The sequence below is a fragment of the Pipistrellus hanaki genome (assembly GCF_964339955.1).
Source record: "Pipistrellus hanaki genome assembly, chromosome: 5".
NCBI classification, from domain to species: domain Eukaryota; kingdom Metazoa; phylum Chordata; class Mammalia; order Chiroptera; family Vespertilionidae; genus Pipistrellus; species Pipistrellus hanaki.
This window is the reverse complement of record NC_140507.1, coordinates 18,703,381-18,720,848: the sequence shown is the minus strand read 5'-3', so window position 1 is coordinate 18,720,848 and position 17,468 is coordinate 18,703,381. Positions and strand designations below refer to the sequence as shown.

General features: G+C 36.8%; 1 protein-coding gene across 2 annotated transcripts in view; it reads right to left on the bottom strand.

Moving 5' to 3' along the window:
- The window catches only part of DCTN4 (dynactin subunit 4), a 33,898-nt gene that overhangs the window by 15,851 nt on the left and 579 nt on the right, over window positions 1-17,468 (bottom strand). Inside the window, exons 2-7 of one of the 2 annotated variants that reach the window (XM_084884756.1) lie at window positions 15,090-15,160; window positions 12,363-12,541; window positions 5,127-5,170; window positions 2,918-3,025; window positions 1,053-1,073; window positions 1-74 (exon numbers count right to left, since the gene is read on the bottom strand). In XM_084884756.1, coding sequence (XP_084740882.1) covers window positions 1-74; window positions 1,053-1,073; window positions 2,918-3,025; window positions 5,127-5,170; window positions 12,363-12,541; window positions 15,090-15,160 — 497 coding nt within the window. The remainder of the gene's footprint in view (window positions 75-1,052; window positions 1,074-2,917; window positions 3,026-5,126; window positions 5,171-12,362; window positions 12,542-15,089; window positions 15,161-17,468) is intronic. The other variant, XM_084884757.1, reaches the window with a different exon arrangement.

Sequence of the window (17,468 nt, the reverse complement as noted above, 5' to 3'; positions counted from 1 at the left end):
GAAAGTCCAGCCAGGGTACTGATGGTTGCACCAGCTCGTGGTCGCTGAAGTCTGGTTCCAAGACCATATTTGTCCTAAACAGAGTTCAGAAATTCCTATTAGAAGTTCCACCTTTAAACATTCTATTTATCAAAAGAATTTTGGGTGGGACAGCATGAGAAGCTCAGGGAAATAAGCAAAAAACAAGCAAACAAAAACAAACTAAGTTGAAAGTGTCTTTTAAAGAGAGAAATCTGTAGCCCCCACATCAACTTATCCTATAGAATAAAAGGTTAATATGCAAATCGACCAAACAGTGGAATGACCGTTCACTATGATGTGCACTGACCACCAGAGGGCAGATGGTCAACGCAGGAGCTGCCCCCTGGTGGTCAGTGCGCTCCCACAGGGGGAGGGCTGCTCAGCCAGAAGCCAGGCTCATGGCTAGTGAATGCAGCAATGGTGGCAAGAGCCTCTCCTGCCTCTGCAGCAGTGCTAAGGATGTCCGACTAAAGGCTTAGGCCCCCTGGGGAGTGGGCCTAAGCCGTCAGTCAGACATCCCCTGAGGGCTGCTGGACTGCAAGAGAGCACAAGCCAGGCTGAGGGAACCCCTTTCTCCAGTGTGCACAAATTTCATGCACTGGGCCGCTAGTTTTTAAAATAGTTAAAGTACCAACATGGAGACTGAAAATACATTAACATAGTAAAATTGAACAAAATGTGATTTTTAAAAAATAATCTAAATATCTAAACTATGATTTAGACCCATGGTCGGCAAACTGCAGCTCGCAAGCCAGATGAGGCTCTTTGGCCCATTGAATGTGGCTCTTCCACAAAATACCATGGCCTGGGTGAATCTATTTTGAAGAAGTGGTGTTAGAAGAAGTTTAAGTTTAAAAAATTTGGCTCTCAAAAGAAATTTCAATCGTTGTACTGTTGATATTTGGCTCTGTTGACTAATGAGTTTGCTGACCACTGGTTTAGACCAGAGCTATATGGAATGTCTTCTTGGAACACCAGTGATCATCTACTAGCTTCTTCAGGGCTAGCAAGAATTATAAAAGAGAACTTACCACTACATGAATAGTATGTTGCTGTAGGCCCCAAAATAGCAGCAGGTTGCAACAGAGATAAAAAAAAAAAAAAATGCAGCATAAGATAAGCAAACTCATACAGCAGGCAGGTTATATGGGAAAGTTGGAAGAATGATGCATTTAATTCAAATCCCTCTCCTAAATACACTAGTGCATATGCTGTTTATACCACTGGACTATGTAGAAAAACTCATTAAGATTCCATTAAGTCTTTGGCAAATGTAAATGCCTTGTGAGTTTTTTATTTTTATTGATTAAAAAAATTTTTTTTTTTAGACAGAGAGGAAGGGAGAAGGAGAGAGAGAGAGAGAAACATTGATGAGAGAGGAACATCATCAATCAGCTGTCTCCTGCATGGCCCCTACTAGAGACTGAGCCTGCAACTGCGGTACGTGCCCTTGACTGGAATCGAACCCGAGACCCTTTAGTTTGCAGACCAATGCTCTATTTAGTCAAACCAGCTAGGACTGCCTTGTGAGTTTTAATGCTTTATTAAATTCTAGGTATTTTTATATAGATCTTACCAATTTGTAGGATTTTGATAGCTTAACTAATTCTCATGTAGAAGCAGTATGACAAATTATTTAACCTATACAGATCACATTTCCTCAACTGTAAAATGAGGATATGCCATCTATTCCACAAGATTATGATGATGATTTAATAAAATAATATGAGTAAAGTGCCTAGCACAGTGCTTAACACATCATTCATTGCCATTCAACAAATGGTATTTATTAAATGCCAACCTGCGTAGCTCTAAGCAAACACACAGAAAACAAATTGTTCTATGACAGCAAATAAAACTTGGGAACAATAATAAAGCTCCAAATCTTAATCTCTTCTTTCTGATGGGTAGCATGGAAACTAGTAAAGAATGACTTCCATAAATACTTCCTATCAAAAATTACACTTACGCCCTGACCGGTTTGGCTCAGTGGATAGAGCATCGGCCTGTGGACTCAAGGGTGCCAGGTTCGATTCCGATCGGAGGCATGTACCTTGGTTGCAGGCACATACCCAGTGGGGGCTGTGCAGGAGGCAGCTGATTGATGTTTCTCTCTCTTTGATGTTTCTAACTCTCCCTCTTAACTTCCTTTCTGTAAAAAATCAACAAAATATATATTTTAAAATATTACTATCTATTTAACCACATAAATACTCAGTGTTTTTTTATACTGGAGAAATATGGGAAGGTGTCCCCCAAATTACAACTAGAGCCAGAAAACCACCACTCCGAGGATATCAAAGGTGGGCTATGTGGTAATATGAATAAAATCTACCACTTCTGAGTTTCTGTAATATCCCAAAGTTGTTACAGTTCTGTGGTGCCTACAGAATTAAACAGTAGCCTCTTTGGAGAATAATCAGAAGAGAAACACAAATGTCCTTAAAACTCAGAGAACTAATGATGTGGTAAAAGCATAACTGCTGGACTTAAACAAACACCTATAATTTGAGGAACCTTTCTGTTACCCATCCTTTAGGAATCTAGGGACAATGGCCACTTTCTGAAAGAGTCACAGTCCTCACATCACAGAAGTCTTTTTTTTAAAAAAAAAAATTTTAATTTTAAATATATATTTTATTGATTTTTTACAGAGAGGAGGAGAGAGGGACAGAGAGCCAGAAACGTCGATGAGAGAGAAACATCGACCAGCTGCCTCTTGCACACCCCCTACTAGGGATGCGCCCGCAACCAATGTACATGCCCTTGACCGGAATCGAACCTGGGACCTTTCAGTCCACAGATCGACCCTCTACCACTGAGCCAAACCGGTTTCAGCATGTCACAGAAGTCTTGATCAATGAACTGCAATCTCCTTTTTGTGCTAAGTGCTCACCGAAAAAGCCAAAGGCATATAGTTTCTACGTCGTGCCAGTTTCTTGCGATCTCGTTCAACCTTCTCTTTCTGAGCAAGCTGCTGGTAATATTCAATCAGTTTGTTCATCTGTAACAAATCAATGACTCAGTATTTTGGTTTCATGAAAAAGCTAACAGGAAACATACGAAATTAATCATTTACACTAGCTAGACACATAATAGAGAAAACAAATTATTAAGGTGGCAGGTTTGCTCTTTTCTTAATTTATCTTCAGTACATGATCTATTTCGGAATTGAGATGGAACCCTCAAGGTGAACAACGGGAAGAAATGGGCAATGAGAAGGCTTGGAAATTGCATGTTCTCTCTTCACTATTCTTTTACTTCATTACTTATTTCTCTCACAAATGCTCCTGTTTTTTCTGCATGCCCACAGGACCATCTATTTCTAAGAATGTGACATTTCATACTCTATTTTCTCCTACACTGCATCCCATATTTTCATTTTTAAAATGTATTTTAATAATAAAAACAATGTTATGTTAATTGGAAAAAATTTAAACAATGTATAAAAAAAAATACGTGAAACTTCTCTTTTATCTCTTATGCCCAAATCTACACTGCCCTCACCAGAGGTATCCATTATTAGAGTTTAGATAGCTTTCTTACACATTTACAGGCACAGGTAAGACATTGAAAAAAACTCGTGTATAGACGTACAGCTTTTATACGTATAAAATAAATACAGGTCTTTTTATTTTTCATGTAAGAAAAAAAGTTGTAACATTTTTTCCATTGAAAGTATCATAAACTTCCCATCCAGTACAAATACATCTGCCTCATTCTTTTTAAAAGCTGCATCTTAATTACACAGGACAGATGTATTTAACATCTGTATCAGGTATTTATTATGTATTAGGTATTTAACCATTTCCTATGATAGGACCTAACGGTCTCCTGGTACTCACACTTGTCCTCTCACTTCAGTAGCAATTATGTTTTAGAAACACTAACCTGATCCTGGCAAGTCTTAGCTTAAAACCTTCGAAGACTTTTCAGACTCCTTACCTCGGTCTACACAGTCTGACAGCAAGTACTCCTCTCCAGTCGCTCGATGCTAAGCTCCACTCATCACCCTCACCTTGTCTACAACTTGCTTTGCTTCTTTCACTTGTAAACTCCTTGCATATGCTGTTCCCCTGCTTTCAATTCTTTCCCTTCTGTGCCTGCTGTCCTAAAATCTTAGAAACATCCTCAGATATAGATCTAACTAGATGAAATTCCCCCTAAATGTCCACATAACACAATTTCTCTTCATATTACTTAGTTTTTCCTGTACCTGAGGATTATTTGATTGATTTTATTTTCCTATTAGACTTAAGCTCTATGAAGGTAAAAACCATGTATTCTTATTGTTCAGGACAATCCCTGACATATAGTAAGTGCTCAATAAATGTATGATGAATGAATATATATTTTTGTGTATAAGTGTAAATACTTCTATAGGTCAGAGTTCAGAAAGCAGATACTGCTGAGAGCTCAAGAAATTTGTACTAATTTAAACTTACAACAGTATATGTAAAAAGGTCCAATTCCCCACACGATCATCCAGGATATTTTTAGTATTTCTAATTTCTGCTAATGTCATAAGTGAATAATTATAACTTGTGTTTAAACTGCAGTTTGTACATACTTCATTTCAATAGTATTTCATTATCTTTTTCACATTCTAGTTCCAGGGGCAAAAAAATCAGCTCTAATGTATACGATAGAGATCAATCCTGCATGAACTGTTAAAGGAAGCTCCAGTCATGATTCTATAAGCAACCACTACTGAGTCAAAGGGCATCTTCTAAATTTGTGGTGTTTCCAGGAACTGAGATGTCTATATGCTGATGATACTTCCAAGAACATTTGAGAAAAAATGGAAATTCAACTTAGTTGGTGGGCTATGTGAAAAACAAAAGCATATTGTTTCCTTTGCAATTCGCACTCACGTACAGAAAGAACTAAAACTATACCAAAAATGTTCTATTAACTTAATGGCGAAAAACTGCCATTGTGAGTTAATGTCTTACAATGAGAAGCACTTTCTATGTGTAATAGACACCAAAATACGTGTCGTGGGCTTCAAAGCACAGGCCATATCCACTGATAAAATGGAAGATCCTGAGTCTTTCTCTCCATCCTCCCTTATTTCATCCTCTCTCTAATGACCCTTTACTTACCCGTTGAGTGTGAGGATTTTCAGGTTCCTGCCAACCACCACTAGCTGCAAAATAAAGGAAGATTAAACAAGAATATTATAATTTTATTTTCACAAAAATAGGTCATTCTGCAGGCTACAAAATAAAACTTAAAAAACATAAAATCACAGAAATTCCAAGAATGAGTCCTAGAAATGATATAGACCAGAATGCTCAGAATAAAATTTTTTCTTTAAATATAATAATGGTGATAATAACTACCACCACAGCTAACATATGTATAGCCAGGCACATTGTATTCTCATAATAATACAGTGAAGTGGGGACTCTTATTATTAGCATTATTTTACAAATGAGGAAATTGAGGTTCAGAAAGTTATATAACTTGCCCAAGTCACAAAGATAGTAAGTGGTAAAGCGAGGATTCAAAGCCTGACTCCAGAGACCCTGCTCTTATCTGCAACACTGCAATTTCTATTTTATGGCTTTGGTTTGGAAAATAAGTTCTTATATAAGAAACAAATTGTACAAATCATAATAGAAAAGATTATTCCAGAAAGCTAAAAATAAAACCATAATGAATACTTTCAACAAATGGTGCTGCAACAACTAGATACCCATCTACAAAAAAAATGAACCTTTATCTTACCTCACATCACATACACAACTTACTCTGAAATAGACAATAGACTTACATGTAAGAGCTAAAACTATAATCTTTCTAGAAGAAAACATCAGTGAAAATCTTAGTGACCTTGGGTTAGCCTAAGTTTCTTCACTAGGATACAAAAGGCACAAACTATAAAATAAATTGATAAATAGGACCTCATCAAAATTAGAAATTTGTGTTTTTCAAGATACTGGTAAGAAAATAAAAAGGCAGGCCACAGACTGGGAGAAAATATTTGCAAAACATATATTGAACAAAGGACTTGTACCCAGAATACATAACTGTTACAACTCAATAAAAAGACAAAAACTCAACTGAAAAATAGGCAAAAGATTTGTACAATCACTTCACCAAAGAAAACATATGGATGGCAAAAAAAGCACATTAAGACAATGCAAAGTAAAACCACAATGAGGTATTGCTACACACTCACTGGAATGGCTAAAATGAAAAAGACTGACAATATGAAAGGTTGTTGAGGAACTGGAATTCTCCTTACATTGCTGGCGAGGATCCACATGGTATAGACACTCTGGAAAATAGTTTGGCAGTTTCTAGTCATTAAATGTACACTCACCCTACAATTCAGCAATTCCACTCCTTTTATGTAAGAAATATGAAAACATATCCACACCAAGACTTGTAGGCAAAAGTTCATAGCAGCTTTATTTATAAGACAAAAACTAGAAAAAATCCAAATGTCCATCAACTAGAAATTGAATAAACAAACTGGTATAACCATACAACAGATATACTACACATAAATAAAAAGCAAAAATATGGGTGAATCTCAAAAGCATTATGCTAAATGAAAGAAGACACACACAAAGACTATGTACAAGACTTCAATTATATAAACCTCCAGAATAGGCAAAATTACAGTGAAAGAAAGCCTATCAATGGGGCAGGAGCCAGGTCAGGACAAAAAACTGACAGCAAAGGAGCATGAGGAAACCTTTTTTGGGTGATGGAATTTCTGTTACATGACTGTGGTGTGGCTATATGAGTATACACATTTGTCAAAAATCATAGAAGTCTACAATTAAAATTGGTGAGTTCATTGTACGTAAGTTATATGTCAATAAAGTTAATTAAAAAAGTGAAAAAAATGAACTACAATGAGATACCATTTTACAACCATCCTTTCGGAAAAACAATACTAAGACATGCCAAGGGCCCTGGACCGTGTTGCTCAGCGTTAGCGTGTCAGCCTGCATACCAAAGGGTGGTGAGTTTGATTCCCAGTCAAGGGCCCATACCTGGGTGATACCTGGCCCCAGTCACAGCATGTGCAGGAGGCAACCAATTGATGTATCTCTCTCACATGGATGTTTCTGTTTCCCTCTTTCCCGCTATCTCTCTGTCTCTCGCTCTCCCACTCTCTCTCTCTCTCTCTTTCCCTCTCTCTCTCTCTCTCCCTCTTTCCCCCACTATCTTTCTTCCTCCCTCCCCTCCACACTCTCTAAAAAAAAAAAAAGAAAAAAAAATCAATGGCATCTTCAGATGAGGATTAAAAACACACACAACACAAATAAGAACTGTCAAGGATCTAGATTCTAGAACATGGGCTAATTTACTTTTATATATTACTAGGAGGAGAAAAAACTGGTAAGCCATTTTAGAGAGCTAAAGATGTACATAACTTAAAACCAGCAGTTTTACTTTTAGTTATGCAGAGAAATCCTTACTCTTATTACTTAAGAAATACATACAGGAATTTTTCTAACAATACTGTGTCCAAAGGAAAAAACTGACAACAACATAAATGTCAATTAGGAGGAAACTGAGTAAGTGAACTGTGGTAAGCCATGCATGAAATCAACTACTATTATAAATATAACATCGATAGAGAGAAGTCGTAGCAGGATACATATAGATTTCCATTTGTTCCACACTGATAAACATGATTCGCTAGTGGCCATACATATAGAGAAGTATAAAGACAGGCCTGGACACCGAAACACACTGACTTCAGGATGGTGATGACTACTTCTCTCTAAGAGGCAGGGGGAGGCAACACAGCAGTTTAAACTGTTTGGGTTGTATTTATTTTGTTAAGCTGGGGGATAAATATATGCACGTGTATTATTTGTATAAGTTAAAATAACTCTTTCCAAAACAAAGAGGACTCTTGCTGAAGGTGTCACTATGCTCCCTTGCAAGAAATGGCAGCAATAACAGCCTTTAGTACATTACTCATAATTTAAAGGCTGCCTACTTAAGGCAATCACAACAAAGAATTATTTAAAAGAAATGTTTTAGAAGTAATATTTTTAAAAATCTAAATGTTCTACCCAATTGCTTCTTTAGAACTGGTAATTTATTCTAAACAACAATTTGGGAGACATAACAATGTCATTATGAGTTTTTCTCTGCACATTACTGACACAATGGCTTACTCAGAAACCAGACAGTTCCAACTACAGTGATTTCAGAGCTCCTGAGACACCAATGACAACATGGAAAAATGAAATTATCTCTACTCTTTTAAGAGCTCCAAGAACTCAATTATCACTGTCAAGATACCCTAGAAGAGAGAGATTTTCAGAAGCAAGCACAGGTTTTAAATTTTGAAAAAAATAAAAAATAAAAAATAAAAAAAAATAAAAAAATAATCTCTAATCTTAATGGCTCACAATAAACATTCAGAGGAACAAATTGAAAAATCTACTTGGATTTGTGTACTTTGTTTCTTTAGTTTGCTAAAAAGAAACAGAATACAAACACGGAAAAATACTTTAACTCAATGAGGCATATATTATACCATTTTGAGGTGGGGTTTTTTAACATTTAACACAAACAAATTCAAACAACTTGCTTGCTACATTGAAATTAAAACATATACTAGGTGTACCAGTTAATAATGCGGATTTTTTTTTTCAATAGATGGAGGTACATATATGTTGATATGTATGCTATTTTGTTGTATTGACAGCAAGCTTCTAAACTTCATGTCAAATTTGCTGAAGGTGTTAACATCATAGATATTTTTATGCTTAAAAATGTCGAATTTTGTGCCAAAAAAAGAGCTGCTGAAAGTTATTATATACTTTGGGAAGCTTATGGTGAACATGCTCCATCTCAAGATACTTGTAAACGCTGGTTTAAATGTTTTAAAAATGATGCTTTTGATGTGCAAAACAAAGAATGTCCAGGTCAACCAAAAAAGTTTGAAGACTGATAATTACAAGCATTATTGGATGAAGATACGTGTCAAACTCAAAAACAACCTGCAGGAAGATTAAATGTTGCTCAGTAAACAATTTCCAATCATTTACAAGCAATGGGAAAGATTTTAAAGGAAGGAAAATGGGTGCCATATCAACTATATGAAAGACAAATGGAAAACTGAAAAGTCATCAGTAAAATGTTGCTTCAACGGCATGAAAGAAGTCTTTTTTGCATCGAATTGTGATGACAATGAAAAGTGAATTTATTTTGAGAATCCCAAATGCACAAAATCATGGGTTAATCCAGGTCAACTGTCAACATCAACTGCAAGGCCAAATCGTTTCGGAAAGAAGACAATGCTCTGTGTTTGGTGGGATCAGGAAGGTGTGGTGCATTATGAGCTTCTAAAACCAGGTGAAACTGTTAATGCTGACCGCTACCAACAACAAATAATCAATTTGAACTAGGCTTTGATCGTGACATGACCAGAATGTGCTAGATCACACAGCAAAGTAATTTTGCATCATGATGATGTGCCATCACACACTTCAAAACCAGTTACAGACATGTTAAAAGATCTTGCCTGGGAAGTATTAACCCATCCACCATATTCACCAGACCTTGCTCCTTCAGATTACCACTTGTTCTGATCAATGGCACAAGCACTTTCTGAATAGCACTTCAAAATGTATGAAGTGGCGGCAAATTGGGTCTCTGAATGGTTTGCCTCAAAACAAGAAAAGTTCTATTGGGACGGTATCCACAAATACCTGAAAGATGGGCAAATGTGTAGCTTGCTATGGACATGACTTTGAATAAAGCACTTTTGATGTTTCTCTTGAAATTATCATGTTTTTCCTTAGTTACAAAATCCGCCATTATTAACCAGTACACCTAGAATACACAAATATTTACTCAAGGTCTAATGAGATGCTATAGAATCATCTATAATAATAAAAGCATAATATGCTAATTAGACCAGGCATCTGAATGACCTTTTTGGATGTCCTTCCTTCTGGGTGAAGCAGGGGCTGCGAGGGCTGAACCCCTTGCACAAATTCCTGCGTTATTTAGGCCTCTAGTTCTAATATAAATCACATTTCAGGAAATATCTACCCTCTGAGCATTTTTAAGAAAATAAGATATACTTATTTAGTTAACATTTTTGTTTTTGTAGAATATTTTAACAACTTAATGTACAATGTAAAAAAAGATAAGAGCTCAAGCATTCTCAACCAAGAGGCAAAGTAAATAGATTCAAAGATTAAATTTTTAACTACAGAGTTGAATCTAAAGAAATGTCACCCATATTTACTTCCAAATTGTGTAGAAATTGTCCAACTTCATTTTAGTTATCACAAATGACATAATGAATGTTATGAGCTTCTTTGTATGTTAGTAAGTGAAAATCTTTTATGAAAATTCAAAATTGGGAATTTTTTACAAGTCTAAAAAGTTTTCAGATAATTAAGTGAAAATTCAGAGAAATAAGAGACAATGGAGAGTTAGAAATACTACTGTTTGTATAAAAATTAAATAGCAACTCAAGATTTTGAACTGTCTAAACAACTTTCTGATGTTAACCAGGAAGTATAGGAAATGTAAAAATAAAGCAAGTTTCCTAATATAGATAACTGCAACCTCCACTATGAAATGCTCAAATGATGGACAGGTAATCAATGAATGCTGTAGGTAGGTAGTTTTAAGTTCATATACACATAATTTTTGTTTCACTGATAAACGTGTGTGTATATGTGTATACACATGTATACATAGACATACATGTATCATTGAGCACATGTTTGAATGCTCCAATATAGAAACTTGGGACATGGAATTGCTGGGCAGAAGAAAAAAAGCCATTTAAAATTGTAGCCCGGCTGGTGTGGCTCATTGGTTAAGCGTGGACCCATGAACCAAGAGGTTGCGGTTCGATTCCTAATTCCCATTCAGGGCACATGCACAGGTTGCAGGCTCGATCGCCAGTAGGGGACATGTAGGAGGTAGGCTATCGGTGATGGCTCTCTCACTGATGTTTTCTCTATCCCTCTCTTGTCCTCTCTCTCTAAAAACAATAAAAAAGTAAAACTTTAATAGATGTTGTTAAACTGCTTTTCAAGGTGGTTGTGTATGAAAGAACTATTTTCCTACATTCTTGCTAACACCTGATTATTACCAGATATAAAATATTTTATCAAATCAATGAAACTTTAATTTAGATTTCCCTGACTACTTGTGAAGTTGAACATATCTTTCTATATATTTACTGACTTTTAAAAAATATATTGCCTCAACAGTTGTGAAAACAAAAATCCAACTAACTAGACAATGAAAACTAAATGAAGAATTCACACATTCAATACAGGTCTTTGTTCCCAGAGAACTCATATTAGAGTTGAAAACACTTGAAAAATTCACATATAAACAATAATAACAGTACAAGGTATTTAATGATAGCCAAAGAAAGAGTACAGATAAAAAGAAAGGTCTGTAAAATTTTAGAGGAAGGAAACATGAAAGGCTGGAATATGAGTTATGACTTCAAAAAAGGTTAAGAGTCTGCCCCACCAATGAACTAGGAGGTCATGGTTGGATTCCTGGTCAGGGCACATACCTAGGTTGTGGGTTTGGTCCCCATTTGGGGCATGTATGAGAGGCTCTCTCATACTCTCTCTTCCTCTTTCTAAAAATAAATGAGCATGTCCTCGGGTAAGAACTGAAAAAAATAAGAGTGTAAGGCAAAGACCTATCATTTTAATCCTACTGTGGCCCCTTCAGTATGCACATTTTGGTTACTGATCATTTTTATTTCCACTGTGAGACCTGCTGTTCATATCTATTGCCTACTTTTCTATTGAGTCTCTTTCTTATTTATTTGTAAGTATTCCTCGTTTTTGGTTATCTTTAGTCTCTTGTATACGATCCAAATACTTTTCTTAATTTGTCACTTTTATTTTTAATTTTGCTTATGGTGTGTTTTGTCATCAGGAGCATTTATTTATAATAAAGAGCATCAATATTTTAACTCTAAGAAGGTATTAGATTTATAAAAGCTATCTGACAAACTCTAAGAAAACTAAATAGCCCTGGCAGGTTTGCTCAGTTGTTAGTATCTGTCTGTGAACCTAAGGGTCTCAGGTTCAATTCCCGGTCAAGGGCACATCTCTGGGTTGCAGGTTTGATCCCTGTGCCCTGATAAGGGCACATGCAGGAAGCAACCAATCAATGTCTCTCTCTCACATTGATGTTTCCCTCTCTCCTCTCCACCTTCCTCTCTCTAAAAATATCAATGGAAAAAAATTATCCTCGGGTGAGAATGAACACAGCAAAAGAAACAAAACTACTTAACATAGCCTGTGGGCAATTACAGCACTGCCAATTTCACAAAATCTCATGTGGAAGTCTATCTCACTCACCCACAGATTTGTCCGCCATGCCCACATCTCTAGATGTCCAGCGACAAAATCCACAGGCCAGGTAATAGGCTTTCTTCATGGTGGTCTTGGCTGGGTCATCTGGAAGCTGTGTGGAGATGCTTGTGGCCCGGGTGGAGAGGGTGTGCATGCAGCCGGGACAGTCAAAGCAGTTGGCACATCTATCATACAAAAAATACAACCATTCATTCACTCCACAAATGTTACCACGCACCTACCAACACCAGACATTGTTCCAGGTGTTAGGAATTCAAGAGAACTGTAAGGGAGGATTGTCTCTCAACCAAAAAGAAATAATCAAGTACTCCTGAGACTCTTACAAACTTTGTTTAAAATTTCAAAAGTATTATTATGTTCATTATTAAAAAAAATAAAAAGTTAAATAGATAAATAAATAGAAAAATAAAAAGCAATCATCACAAAAGTTCCTGAAGAATTAGAGCCTGACCCAATCCTACTCTATAGAGAGAATCAGTGTTAACAGTCTCAGGTTAAGTATTTCCAGACTTATTTCATGCTTGTACAGACCACAAAGAGTTCTGAGGAACACAGACATGTCAGACCAACTGCACAATGGAAAACTGAGAGGCAACAATACAGCGATAGGGAAATTGGTTTGGAAAATAACTTCTTATTTGCTGTGCCAGAGAGCTGACACAGATACCAAACAAAGCTATCAAACTGGAAAGCTTCAGAAGTGTTGCATTTTCAGCTTCCTGGCACTATTCTCCTAGTGCTCAGCCAACATTTCCTCTTCAGGAGCCCCTGTACCTTGCTGCTTTTATGTTTTCCACAACCAGAGATTACCAAGATTTCACCATCAGTCCTAGATTTGGTCTGAAGTTCCATGTCATAACTCCAATCAGCTGTGATATTTTGCCATCTGGACAATATCCTCAAATAAAGATAATAGTATCCACCTCACAGGGGTTATTTTGAGGATTAAATGTTAAAATTAATGTGTGGACAGCATACAAAAGTGTCTGGCTTCTCAGAAGGTATTTCTCAGAGACAGGAAAGACAAATAACAGTGGTTTACATCCATGGAAGCAGGTGAGTGGTCACAAAGAACTTTGACATCAAGCACAAAACCAAATGGCTCCCAGGAGCAACAAGCATACCTACTATCCAGATCTTGGTTTTTGTTTTTTTAAATACGTTTTACTAATTTTTAGAGAGAGAAAGGGAGAGGGATAGATAGAAACATCAATGAATAAGAGAGAAATATCATAGATTGGCTGCCTCTTGCACACCCAATACTAGGGATTGAGCCCACAACTTGGGCATGTGCCCTAACGGGGAATGGAACTGGTGACCTCTTTGTTCCTGGGTCAGTCTCAACTGCTGAGCCACACTAGCCAGGCCAGATCTTGGTTTTTAATATAATTCTTCAGTAAAAAAAGAACCAGGGTTCCTTGGAGAAATGGCTAATTCTAGGAGGCAAAAATACACGGGATGAGCCTAGAGTATTTTGTAGTACCAGAAAGTAATAAAGTACTCTAATGAATAAACAAACAATGACTGGGGTTAAGTCAAAGGAGTCTAGTTACCAATAGCCAAAGGTAGAAAATTTGAGCAAAAAAAGTAGTCCTGGATTATAACCTAAGGTATAAAATAAATATCCAGGAGCCTGTTCTTCTTTAACCCTTTGCACTCCGAACCATTCTGGACATTGGCTACCAGCTACTCGACGCTAACGGCGGAAATGTGCGTTGAATTAACTCAATTCCCCGTAATCACTAATAAACTGCAATGTCCCCTGAGAGGGGACATCCGAGTGATATGTTAGAATTCCGATGTCCCCTGAGAGGGGACAGCAGAGTGCAAAGGGTTAAGTAAATGATTAACTAAATAAGTGGGGAAGAAGAGAAATGTATTTCATGCAAAAGAATTCCAAATAATTTATGTAGACAACCCTCACAGAGGGGGAACATAATTTCCTACTATTTAAGTGTGGGCTGTGATAGTTTTCCTTCTAAAGAGTACAGCATGGAAAAGGAAGGGGGAGGAGGGAAGAGAGAGTAACTTTCCATGGAGAAACCTGACAAGCACTAGATAAAGCCAGGTAATCAAGGTTAACATCAACAGTTGATAGTCATATTGAAAGTATGTTTCCTTGATATGCTGAAAGATACACTTTACTTCAGTGATCCTCCTCCCCAAAAATACATTCTAGCTGATGAGAAAAACAGACACATTCCAACTGAGGGGCATTCTATAATATATCTGACCACTATTCAAAACTTTTAAGGTCATCAAAACCAAGGAAAGTCTAAGAGGATGTCACAACAATGGGAACCTAAGGAGACATAACTATTAAATATAACATGGATATCCTGAATAGGATCCTGGAACAGAAAAGGAGATTATAAAAAAAAAAAAAAAAAAACTAATATGAATAAAATGTGGAGTTTATTTAACAATAATGTATCAGTATTGTTCACTAATTGAGACAAATACACCATTCTAATGTAAGATGTTAACAGTAGGGGACACTGGGTAACATGGAAAGACGATTCTCTATCATCTCCACAATAATTCTTAAGTCTAAAATTGTTCTAAAATGTAAAGTTTATTTAAAGGATAGTTTATCTTTGGCAGAAGTGATGCAAAAAAATGAAAAGAGCTAGTTAAAAAATAGTTCCATGTGTTTTCTTACCAGCTATTACAAAAATAATTGAGAAAACAAAAAATGAATCCTGGTCTTACCTGTTCTTTTTTAGTTTAGCTTCAGCTGATGGCATATTTTCTAAGCAACTGGGGCAATAATGAGAGTCCACCTAGAAAGAAACAAAAAATGAAAAAATCAGAGGAAAGGAAACTCAGTTTAGCTTGTCTCTGCCAAACAGTAAAATGTGAAGTATATTATACGGAAGCAGAAGGTGAGAAACCACTCATCTGGCAGAGAACCTAAATTGTTTTCAGCTTAGGATTTATTCCTCAATCACCTGTTTGTTTTTTCAAACCATCCAGATTTTGTAGGTTTTCTATTTTTCCTTTCTGATCTCTTCTGTGCCCTTTCATCAGGGTTTATGAGTTAGATGTGTTAAAAATTGTTTATGTAAAAGAAGAACTCTATAATATCATAAACCATAGATTAATAATTAAAATAACCTAATTTGTAATAATGTGATCAATTAGTCTTCTACCTGGTTTAGCTTTATTGGATTATTGTAATTTGACCACACTTAAATTATGAGAGACTTTAAAAGTTTTCTCATTACTGAAGCAATACATGTTCACCGAAGAACAGTATAAATTATCATTTACAAAGTCAGCTACAGCCAATCAATTAGAGATATTTAAACAACAAATTAAACTATTAAGCTAAACTATTGTATTTAACTCAAAAACACAATATAAAAATTAAATTCATTGTATATTTAAGGTCTGAATTATTATTTTCTTAAATGTAGGTAGATTCTATTTGACAATTCTAGAACTTTAGTCACCTGCAGATGGAAAGACAAATTCACTTGAACATAAATACTATAGAAACCGGCTTCTCTTTTCATCATCGGCTATAAACAGGACCATCTTTGAAAAGATTAATGCAATTGCTGCTCAAATAACCTCCCAGAACATAAGCTATAGTCTTGCTAACAAATATTTGCAGTGACTCATCATAAAAGGCAAACTGTCAGTCATTCCTTTGTGCCCCCTTTCCAAAGTATGCTTGTCCCTTCATGTGCAGCTCCAATCCAGGTTCTCCATTAGAACTTTCTGGACTGCTCACTGGTATTATCCTTCCCCAGTCCCAAATGGCCTCTCTCTCACAGGTACATACCAGTCTGTAAAAGATGCAGATACAGACTGAGTGTCATAGCTGAAGACATCCTTGGAGATCATGAAATCTGAGCTCCCTAGTAACCACCAAAGGAGAATCTAATCCAATAAATTGTAAGAGTGGAGCTGGAACAGGGAAGTATCTAAATGAGGAAGGACCTGCCAAGGAGATACACACAGGTACACAGGCATGTGTGTACACACACACACACACACACACACACACACCAGTGTTAATGGAGAAGAAACCCATGAGAAATCAATGCCATGTAAAATACATGAAAAACCAATACCATATTACACATATATGGCATTTTTCTTCTATTATTTAAATACTTCCCCTGACCATGCCTCTCTAATATATTTTTATTGATTTCAGAGAGGAAGAGAGGGGGGAGAGAGATATAAACATCAGTGATGAGAGAGAATAATTGATTGGATGCCTCCTGAATGCCGCACACTAGGGATGGAACCCATAACCCGGGCATGTGCCCTGACTGGGAATCGAACTGGGAATCAAACAGTGACCTCTGGGTTTGAGGTCAACCACTGAGCCACACCAGCCGAGTCTAACCATTCTTAATATTGTGAAAAATATCCCTCCAAAGTAATTATTAATATGTAAAATGGCATATGGGATAAGATAAATTTTTTATATGCGTTTCTTAATAGTCCAGGGATTTTTACTGAAGTTCTAAGTCAGGATGCTCGTTTTCAAATCTTGGTCCTCCCAGTGTAATTTAGGGCTAACATTATGTGTCTGTTCCTTTACCTGTAAAATGACTTTTTTTTTAAAGGTATCCACTCCATTGGGTTGTAGAAAGATAAGGAGATTATGTAAAGCATATGACATAGTAAACTGTATCTATTATTACTATTAACTCTTCCTTCATGCGACTGTTACTTAACGGCAGGATTTACGTCTTCTCATTTTTTAACCCCCAAAGATTACTGAACAAAAGAGATGTGTCAAGCGCTGCACGATGGGGTGATTTTTTTACGGGGTGGGATCTTTTACCTTCGGACAATCCCACCACCAACGTCCATGTGTTGTGAAAGACGACAGCACCCTACTCTCAGGGGAAGCGTATTAATATAGAACTCTCAGCTTCTTACAGGGCATGCCCTACTCCACACGCTTTCTGGCCGTCGCCCCCCATCCCTGCAGCAGGCCTGGGCCTGGGCCTGGGCCAGGACAGAGGGGCCAGCTTCCGGCCAAAGCAGAGGCAGACCTTCCAGGACGGGAGGGGGGGGGGGCGTGGATGACAATGCCTGCGTCCACTCCACGCAAATCAATCGTGG